Here is a 10,721-nt window from a genome sequence, read left to right on the forward strand (position 1 = left end):
CCCGCTCATAACTCATTCATTTCCAACTGCACCCCCCGCCTCTGAACTGAACCACTAGTCTTGCTTTGCCGTGACAAAGAGTCTGTCATTGCTCCCCATCTCTTTCAAGTGCCTGACTGACAGTTCTGACAGCATGAAGGTGGGGAGGGAGAGGAGTTACCCTGCTGTGGTTCCTCGCCCCCCTGCGCCACAAGGTTTTAAACTTCCCTCCGTGTTTAGATGCCCCCATCAACCCACACAGACACACGCAGTCTACATGCAGCGCCACCCCCTCTTTCCTTCCCCAGGAGGGCGAAAATCCCATCATCCCTCTACGTCAGCGTCACTGTTGCAATCCTCAGCCCATTAGCATAATATTCCCATTCCTTTGCCGCCTCACTCATCTTGTATCAGACAAACTGCTCTAGGAATCATAGTGAGATATGCCATGCTCAGCCTACGTCTTTTGACTCTCGCTTTTCCACCCTCATGCACACAGATTCATTCACTCACTATCTCGCTCTTAATGTCTTTGATTTGGTTTCTCAAATCTGAGCAGACAGACAACTCTATTACGTGTGAGAGTGAGAAAGGTTGCAAGGATAGAAAGAGATATATGAATGATATACGAAGTAATGGTGGGAGAGATGAAGTGTAACACTGACTATTTACATGGCTGACTGGCTCAAACCACTTACCCCAATGATCTATAATGTGTTTGGATGTCACCACTTCACCCCAGATGTGACACACATACAGACAGTGTCTCCACGGCAAGTCGACATACAACAGTTGTCTGCCTGAATTTGTGTTGGTCTGTTGTTTTGTGACACTTAACACACACGCCGCATGCATGCATACATGAATAAACAGTACACACGATTCTCAGTGAAAGCTTAGCCATCGGCAATGACCACAAAAAGACAGATAATGATCATCATTCTGGAGTGTCAGCTGGGGCTGGTGTAAGGGCTGGAGGGCCAGCCAGAGCCCCATCAGGGGCTTGTACATCGTGTGTTAGAGCTTTCTAATTGCCTAAACTCCCTCAAGTCCCTGCAGCTCTCCATCTTAGCAGCTGACTTGAATAAAAACTCATCTTCTGTCAAAAAAGTTTTTAAAAAAGCGTAAATTTGGTTTTAAGACAACTTGTAGTCTCTTTTAAAACATAACAAAACTAAATTGAAGTCAATGCCTCCTTCAACCGGACCACAGATAAAGCCATATTTGATCATGCAGCTGCAGGATTTATTGAGCATGTACAGTATTCAACCAGAGGCCAAAAAACTGCTGATTGCAACTTTAGTTTTTCAGCTGATACATTGTAGTCTTTTGGATTTTTTTTAATTTTCTTTCCTGCTCATTGCAGCTGGATGAAAATATATATATATATATATATATATATATATATATATATATATATATATATATATATATATATGCAGCCAACTATTTTGATAGCTAAGGCAATACTGTTTGGATACACTACTACTCAAGTGAAAAATTGCAGTTACTCCAAGCAAATTGCAATAACCTGAAATATCTGATGGATACATTCAGATGAATATTGCCTTCATAAATATGCTATTCTCGTCTAGATTTGTTTATGTCCACATGACAAAGCTAAACATACCTTTTTCAATCATATTTAATCAAAAAATGTGTCACTTTTTCCCCAGGCAGTGTACACATTACCTCCTGAGCAGACAGACAACAGGAAACAAGACCAACGGGGCGATCATGAGAGGAACAACTGGGTTAAACATACAGACAGTGACCTTGTGGAACCATCCGAAGTGTCTCCGTCTGTCTCGGTCTTCCTCTCAGACTGATTGCTATGCTGGTGCTGTGATCTGAGTGATGGAGGACTTGCTTAACTCCATCCAGCAAGGACAGGAGGAAGGAAACACTCTGCCCTACAACACCTGAATGACAACTGTAGATCACTGCTGTGCTATGTCGCCCTCTGTTGACATGTTGGAGGTCGGCTACAGAGTGATAACATTTGGATTTAGGGAGCAGCAAAATAACAGAGCAGGCTAGAAATAGGATGACAGAACACTTGAAGCCTGAGCATTCAAAGGTGTAGCAATTAGAGGGAAAAACAACCAACTTCCTCAACATAGCCTTCCAAGAATTAAACAGAAAGAGTACAAACCCCAAACAAATAGGCCAACACACAAATGACCAAGAATAAACAAAAAAGAGCTGCAGACACAAGTTTTAAGTTACATCCGTGTGTGTTGTTGTACTCACTTGTCTGGAGTGTTGTGCATCGCAGAGTCCTCCACAACCTGTCCCAGCTTCAACTTCTCTCATTCATTCACAAAGCATATGTTCCACTCCGCCTCTCAGGTGTCACTGTGCTGCTCAGTTTCTCACCTTTTTCAGTTAAATGAGGCTCTGCAGTCCCATCAGGGACTAATGTCCCAAACACACAGTCCCCACACATCTCACTGACGAAACAAGGTCCCGAGCACATGAAGAAATCCGCGGTGGAGGATCCACTATGTGCGTTTTAGCGTTTAGCATTTTGCCACATACAGCACCTGTTCCCAACTTTGTGGGTGCGCTTGGTTTAAGTCACTGAGCGAGCCGCCCGGGTCGTGCATTACATCAGTGATTATACACATTAGATAGATGCGACCCTTTTTTCCACCCATGCCAAAAATACAATGAAGCTATCCCATAATTATTTCATTCTTAATGGAATTGCATTTTTGTGCTGTTTTTACGCACGCACGCACGCACACGCACACGCACACGCGCCCGCACACAGACGCAAGCACGCGTGCACACACACACACACACACACACACACACACACACACACACATACACACACACACACACACACACACACACACACACAAACACCAGCAGCTTCTTCCATCGTCATTCCATGGACGCACTACAGGGAGCATTCTGTTTTATCAGGGAAAAAGCATTCATGTGACTGCTGGTTTGACTCTGTAAAGGATGAGACTTGAAATGTGGCCAGGTAGGACTACAATACTTGAGGCAACAAATAGGAAACTTTAACAATGACTAATTTCTGAATTATTTTTCCTTTATAAATCGGCTACTCAAAGAAGTAGCCTACATGTAGGCTACGGCAAACACCACTTTGGTACAGTAACGAGAGCAAATGTAATTCTTGACTTCCACCTCTGCCAAATTCTCTCACCACTCCACCCACAAGTGCTGTGTTAAAATTAGATATTTTGCAGGTAAAATGCACCTGTGGTAGGAACTTGGAAGTGCAATGTGGCCAGTAGATGGCAGCAGATGTCTTTAGAACATTTTCTCATGTCAGTCAGTCAACGCTGCACAGGCTGTTTTGTATCACTGGATTTAAAGAAGGGGCAGTGCAAACCAACCTTTTTGGAGAGACAATACAAGTGGGGTGTGTTGTTTTCTCCCTTTTTTAAACTTTTTTCGTCTCTAAGATTCTGATTGGTTGACACTCTTAGAGTAGTTTTTTCCCTTACTGAACTTTTCCCTATAAAACCTCTGATGCTGTGAATGCTTTGAAGTGCTCCACGCAGCTCAATTGATGGACTTACTGAATTGCAAGGGGAAATTAAACCATAACACTGGATTAATTTGTATGGAATACCAGTTCTATTATTAGAGTCGGTTGATGTTGTTAAGCACTCACAATTGTTATTTGAAAGTTTCTTAACGGTTTCTGAACCCGGGACAAGTGGTCTTTACGCACAGTTTGCGCCATGGCGAACTCGTGTCTTCAACTGAGCGGCTTTCTCATCAGCTGCCTTGGCTGGCTGGGCATCGTGATCGCGACCGCCACCAATGACTGGGTGCTTATGTGTAAATACGGTTTGAACACATGCAAGAAGATGGACGAGCTGGGAGCCAAGGGACCCTGGGCGGACTGTGTCATCTCCACAGGACTCTACCACTGCGTCTCCCTAACGCAGATCCTGGACCTGCCAGGTAGATACTGCTCTGTTCTATGCATCCCTGCAACAGCACTGTGGTTGTATACATTTAGACACATTTAGGCTTGTTCTTTTTGTCTCACCTGATTATTATGCAATTTATTTACAGTATGTTATTTCCACCATTTGTTCTAAGCACAGTTTTTATTTATTCCCCCTTTTATTAAAAAAAAAGAATACCCATAAGCTTAACCTTGTGATGAAAAGCTTTCTCTTTGTTAATCAGAAATATCATATATGTTTCATTTGTGTTTCCATAGCCTACATCCAGACGACACGTGCCCTGATGATCACAGGTTCGATCCTGGGTCTCCCAGCAGTGGGAATGGTCCTTATGTCCATGCCCTGCATCAGCCTCGGCAGTGAACCCCAGGGCTCCAAGAACAAACGCACCATCCTGGGGGGAGTGCTCATACTCATCGTCGGTAAGAGACTCTACTTTACTTTTTGTTCACACAATGCAACTATGAATTAGTGGACAAATGCCTAATGTCATGGTCAGACAAAATGTCCAATAAACCAAAGCATGTCAAATAGATGCACGGACCGAGATCCCTTCCAACCTTCCTCACCGTGATCTCCTTTAACCCCACATCCAATGCTCACAAGCTGCTGAGAGCACAGGATGTTGAATATGACTGTGTTCCTCCCTTGGGTTCCCACATATGCACACAGATACACACACACACAGATACACAAACACACACACATTATATGTTCCTGTTCCGTTGAACCCTTCCCCCGGATTCCATCCCATTCCTCTCCTCCACCTACTCTCATCCACACCCTGCCTTTGTCCTGAACCACATGGAAACTCACTCCCTCAATTGTCCAGTTTACTGTGCTTATACATATTTGACTCTCGCTGCAGCATTTTTCCAACGCCTGTTTGCCTCAAATGAAATGCTAACACCTGTGTCCGTCCTTTCACTTTTCCACTTCCCACGTTTGCAATAGCAAAAGAATTCCCAGCATGTGTCGTGCATCCCTGACTCACAAACATTACCAATACATCCATCAGAAGAAGTTGAAGCCCTGCCTTAGTTATTAGATTTTCTATTTTGTCACTAGGAACTCTTTTACATAGGGATGATGTATGTGCGTGTATGTGTGTGTGTGTGTGTGTGTGTGTGGGGGGGGGGGGGGGGGGGGGGGGGGGGGGGGGGGGGGGGGGGGGGTATGCTTGTTGCACAGCAAAATAAAAAGTGCTGATCACTGCCTCCATACTGGCAGCAAAGTCGTCCCAGCAGAGTCCAACTTGAATTATTTTTGTCGTCTGTTTACTCTGAAGCATGAGGTGGAAGCTTCCACTTCACAAATTATTTGTACATTTGGTTATTGCCCTTTCTAAAGCAGTATATTCAAATGATTTTGGTGCTAAAAGGATTTCATGCAGTTGTGCATACTGGCACACATCCAACATATACCAAATGTGTTCTTGTCAGCTGTATAGGGATTTTAATATTTGTCTACAGGCCTCTCTTTTATAGTTACATAACACCATTAGATCTTGCTGCTTACTAATATTGTTGCAAATGTTCTTTCATCTTTACACCCTTCTTTCCTCTTTGACGAATAAATGAAAACAAAACTAAAATAGTTCCACAGTTACTGTATACCCACACCAGCATTCAGCCATTCATCTATCTTAGCCTTGGTCATGCTTGTTCAGAATTGTTGCTTTCAGCTGCGCCATTTTGCATCCCGAGTTTAATTACGTTTTACTGACTGGTCTTTGGCCTTTTGGGCACTCCTCGGTACAGTGATGATACAGAATGTATGCGTGTAGGTAGGATTTATGTGCACCATTTTGCCTCCCTAGTTTTGTTTTATGATAAGCTGGAAAATATTTGCATTCCCAATTTAGTTACACTTTTTTTAATTCAAGGTTTTACACAGGTTTTTAATTGAGCTTGTGCGTGTGCATGAGTTGCTTCTATTTGCTAAATTTTGCATCCCCAGTTTTATTATGTAACTAGCAATTTCTAATTTAAAGCTTTGTGGTAATACACAAGGTTTTTTATAATCAGCAGCATCATTTTGCATTCCCAATTTAATTCCCAGTCTTTTTTTCCCCGAAGTAACCTTTGTACTGTGTGTGTGTCTTTCGGAGGCACCAATTGTATTCCCCATTTTAACTATTTCTCTGTCTGTTTTTCCTCAGCCACATGCGGCATGGTGTCTACAGTCTGGTTTCCCTTCGGCGCTCACAAGGAGCATGGCCTCATGTCATTCGGCTTCTCCCTCTACACTGGATGGGTGGGGACTATCTTCTCCCTGCTGGGCGGGTGCATTCTTACCTGCTGCTCCTCAGAGTCCTCCTCATCTCGCTCCTACCAGGAAAACAATCGTTTCTACTACTCCAAACAGGGTGGTGGCAACCCGCCAGCAGCCCCTTCCACCAATCATGCTAAGAGCGCCCACGTCTGAGAGCGGAGAGAGAGTGGATGTGAAAGGGACTGTAGTTTGTATATAGAGACATATACACTAGCACACACATACACAATCACAGTTACATTCAAACCTATACTGGAAGAGAAGGAGACAAATAAACACACTCATTCATGTTCAAGAAAAATACACAAATTCTTGAACGAACACACAAACATACATAAAAGAGACATTCACAAAACCAAACACCAGACTGTTTTTGTTGGAGCTCTTTTTTCGTTTTTGGATTGTTTTTGTGTCACAGAGCTCATCTTCCAGCCTCCTCATGTTGGGCGTGGTGTGGACTCTCCCAGCTGTTACATAATTGTGCAAGCTCCTGAGTAACTGCCCTGCACAGCTGCCTGAGGTCTTGTGGACTTAGAGATTGATCTTTGGGGCTGTCCTCAACATTCTCAGCCAACTTACACTCACGATGTTATCAACTAGTTGATTTAATTGACAGATCTGTAAAACCGAGTTTCTCCACAAAGAATCATGCAGGAGCACCACTTTAAATCTGTATGTACCTGAGATGTGCTCCTACGTATCTTGAAAATGAGTCTCTTAGCATGAAAGAGCTTTAAAAATTACTAAATGACTAAAGAAATCTTAGTCAACTGTGACCAAAACAACCGATTTGTCGACCAAGAGGGGACAGCTCTATTGAGCTTCTATATTTCATCTATTTTTCTATTTAGATGCTTCTATAAAATCTTATGTGTAAATGTTTTTCCTTGAAATCATTTCAAATCATGATCTGTATTTTTGATAAGAGCAGGGTATGACAGTATTATGTTTGGAATTGGTAATGTGTTCATTTACTTTGTTTATGCTCATTGGTTTTTCTTTGACGTTATTGTACAACTCCTCTTAGGCTTGATTAAAAAGCACAGCCCTGTTTTCCACTGCAGGATGAATGTAATATAATGGGAACATACATTTCACAGGGGAGCTTTTTAGCCAGCAGTGTGCCAGTCTGTAATGGAGCCTAAGTATGTGCTCTGACTTGGCAAAAAATCTAAATATTCTCCCTCCTCTGAGTACTATTTCCTAATCTAAACCTTAAACATTTTTATGTGACTAACTAACTAAATGTTGCTTCTACTTTATTTGAATAATAATAACAAAAAAACAACAACAAAATGGCAGTTTATCCTATAACTGTGGAATTATCCATTTCCATCAAACATCTTCTTTACATGCTGTAGAACAGGTCTGTAGCTGAAAATATGTTCCACAAAAGCGTGGACCAATTAAAAAAATAGTATTATGTAGATTAGCTTCTCGTGAAGGAATGTGATGACTTGAATGTTTCTATATCTCAAATGTGCTCTGAACACAGATGGAAATTTCCCACTCAGATCAGCGCCGAAGCAGTATTAGCTGGTTATTTATTGTTACACTGATGTGCTGTTGTTTGATTTTCTATAATAAAGACAAAAGAATTCAAAGTTCCTTTGTCTCCTGTGTGTCGATAAGATGTCACCATTCCATACATTACCTTCTTTACTTGTTTAACACAGGGTGTCTGTAGATAGAAAGCTGGTGTGTGCGTGTGTGGTGGTGGTGGGGGGGGTACAGTAATCACTGCCCCGGTACAAGCTGACCGTGACACTGTTTGTCGTAGATTGATGATATAGTTTGTCTATTGTGAGTCTGTGTGTGTGTGTTAATATGTGAATATAAGCTGAGAACTAAGAGAAAACATGAATTGTTATTAATTCATCATACTGTATCTGCAACCCAGAGTTAGGTCAGCACAGAAGAGCCTGTCCTTAAGACACTCAAAGACACACACTGTACCGGCCCCCCACATACACACAAAATTGTATCCAGCTTGTGGCTGACTGTGTGCTCCTCTGTCCATGTCAAGGTCACTGAGTCATGTAGATATTACATGATACTTTGGAAACAACACGTGCTATCTCATTGTCCTTGGCTTATCTTAAAACACACGCAGATACAAAACAATCTGTCCTAGATTCAACCAACCCTTCTGTCACTTTTCAGCACTGTCTGTGTACAGTACGCTACGTAATTTCCTGCCGCGGCTGTGTGTGCAGGTGTGTGCGATCATGTCGGTGTGTGTATTCACTGAAATGTGATGCTGTTACAGGCACAGAGCCATCCGTTCTACAGGAGGCCCGTAGGAGGGTGGTGGACAACAATGCTGTCCTGTATTACTTTAAAAAGACTGGTAGTGTTATGATAATCTATGCTAAAACATTGCTATCTTAAGTTTTTATCTACCAATACATTTTTATAGTTGGAAGTTTAAACAGAGGATGAGATTCTGCTCTAAGACATTATCATACACCAACAGCATGAGCTACTTTGTGATATTCTATCTGTTCCAGTAATTATATTTTTGATTAAGTGTTTATTTTACTTTTCTGTATCCGTTGTACGTCAACATGGCTTGTCTATTTCTACTTCAATTGAAATGCCCCGATTCATTTCCCAGAATACCATTCAGCAAAACCCAGAGAACATCCGTTAACCTTTTTCCCTTCCGCTGTGTTTCTGTGTAGGAGGTTCATAAATCATAGCAATAATGTTAGAGCAACACAGCATTTTTTCACTAGTAGAGAGGGTGAGAGTTGACTTCTCGGATCAAAAGATATCTTGTGGCTAAGTTGTGTTCTAGTTAATTGAAGCTGCACTGCTGGTGGATGACTAGGTTTTTCCCCTAGAAGACAAGCCTATGGATTCCATAGTTTGATTATAAGTCAGTGCAAAGACCCATTAGAACCCCCTGTTCTTTGGTTCTTCTGTGTGAAAGACACCAAAACTTTAACGTTAACATTTTTATGAAGGCGCCGCATGAATCTCAATCGAATCATCTACAATAATCCACAGGCTATGGCCTGACCAGTGCCGAGAAAGGTACAGTAGGCTACATAGGTTTTGTTGAAAGGTTGTGTTGAACGCATTTCCTTTCTCTTCTTCACACTGCCTTTGTTGCCACATTAGTGTGTTGCAATTAGTAGTATTGTAGCGCAGTATGAAACCTATGGTTAGAATGTGTTTTGCGTTGCATTCTCCAGAACCAACAAATCGGGACCCCCAAATGAAATGGGGGGCTATCCACAGATAGCATTAATAGGGGTCATAAATCCCCAGGGAACCTTTATCTGCAGGTCCTGGGTGGAAGCTTGGTGGCGTGGTGACTCTTGCAGGGCTATTTTTCAAACTATGGACATTACAAGCTTACCTTTAACACGCTAGCCAGCCAGGAACGTGCTCGGGCTAATCAGTAGCAACACCTCTCCCAGCTAGCTGGCTCGGGAAGCTAAAGCTCGGTCACCAATCACACAGGGTTGTTTAAAAGTGGAGGATGCAACACAATGGACTAATGGTCAAGATTTTGGTCAAATGCATTAAGTATGTGAAAATTCACTAAAGTTAATGTGACCAACATCCACCTTAAACGTTTGGATACTAGCTCATCTAGCTCATCAGCCCAAAATGGACATGGAACCACTTTGCTATTAGGAGGCCATTACACAGACATTGTGAAAATCCTTCTCAAATGTGTAAATGTGACTGAACCTTGTGTAGTCAGAAAAAACAAGCAAGCCTCTTTTTGATATTTGCAATAAATAGCTTTCATTGTTGCATGGAAGCCATATTAACAACTCAGCAAAAAAAAATGTACCCAGGAGCAAAACAACCACACATATGGAAGAAATCATTACAAAGTAACATAAAAAACATCTACATTGTACAGCGTTGTGCCAAAATATACAGAAGATAAAAGGAATATCTAGTTTGCGAAAGAAGCCAATCTCAACGAGTCCGACACACATAGACTGGACACTTGGCCACAGCGAACACCGAGCACAGGAAGAACATGGTACGCCTTCTCCGAGACAAAATAAACAAAAGGTAGCTGACTTTAAAAGCAATAGTGGCAATATTTGATAATGCTTATACAGTAGTTTACCCTTCATAGAATTGTATTAAAATAGTTTCTGCAGTAATCCTATATACTTTTAAACCTTCTATAGTTCTATTGACGTCTAGAGCAACCATTTCAAAATCCTTCAAAAGGAAAGGATTAAGGTTCATAAATGAGCATTATCATAGAGACTACAGTTGTTAAAAATATATTTTAGCAGTTTCTCCCAGGTCTCCTTGTGATGAAAGAAAAAACACAAAAAGTGAAACTCCACCCAGCTCTTTTGTGCATGCCTACCCAAGGAGGACCTTTGGATGGGAGACCGCTGTAGAAAAATACTTTTCTCCTTCAATGTTGTAGTTTTTCACTGCTGGACAAACTGATCTGCTGTAGTCAATGACGTATAGACTAATACTTTCAATCTTTTTAAACGAAATACTCTTCAACTAGGA

The 10,721-nt window shown here is 41.8% G+C and overlaps 2 protein-coding genes across 2 annotated transcripts in view; one reads left to right on the forward strand and one right to left on the reverse strand.

Moving 5' to 3' along the window:
- Window positions 1-2,479, reverse strand: part of grin3ba (glutamate receptor, ionotropic, N-methyl-D-aspartate 3Ba) — a 108,232-nt gene extending 105,753 nt beyond the window's left edge. Inside the window, exon 1 of the mRNA XM_034858879.1 lies at window positions 2,233-2,479. Coding sequence (XP_034714770.1) covers window positions 2,233-2,295 — 63 coding nt within the window. The 5' untranslated portion in view covers window positions 2,296-2,479. The remainder of the gene's footprint in view (window positions 1-2,232) is intronic.
- A 1,007-nt stretch (window positions 2,480-3,486) lies between these two features.
- Window positions 3,487-7,618, forward strand: cldn11a (claudin 11a). Its single transcript, XM_034857939.1, has 3 exons — window positions 3,487-3,933; window positions 4,199-4,363; window positions 6,103-7,618. Exons 1-3 carry the CDS (start codon window positions 3,708-3,710, stop codon window positions 6,366-6,368), a joined length of 657 nt encoding a protein of 218 aa, XP_034713830.1. The 5' UTR covers window positions 3,487-3,707; the 3' UTR covers window positions 6,369-7,618.
- Window positions 7,619-10,721: the final 3,103 nt, after the last annotated feature.

Source organism: Etheostoma cragini, chromosome 20, assembly GCF_013103735.1.
Source record: "Etheostoma cragini isolate CJK2018 chromosome 20, CSU_Ecrag_1.0, whole genome shotgun sequence".
NCBI classification, from domain to species: Eukaryota; Metazoa; Chordata; class Actinopteri; order Perciformes; family Percidae; genus Etheostoma; species Etheostoma cragini.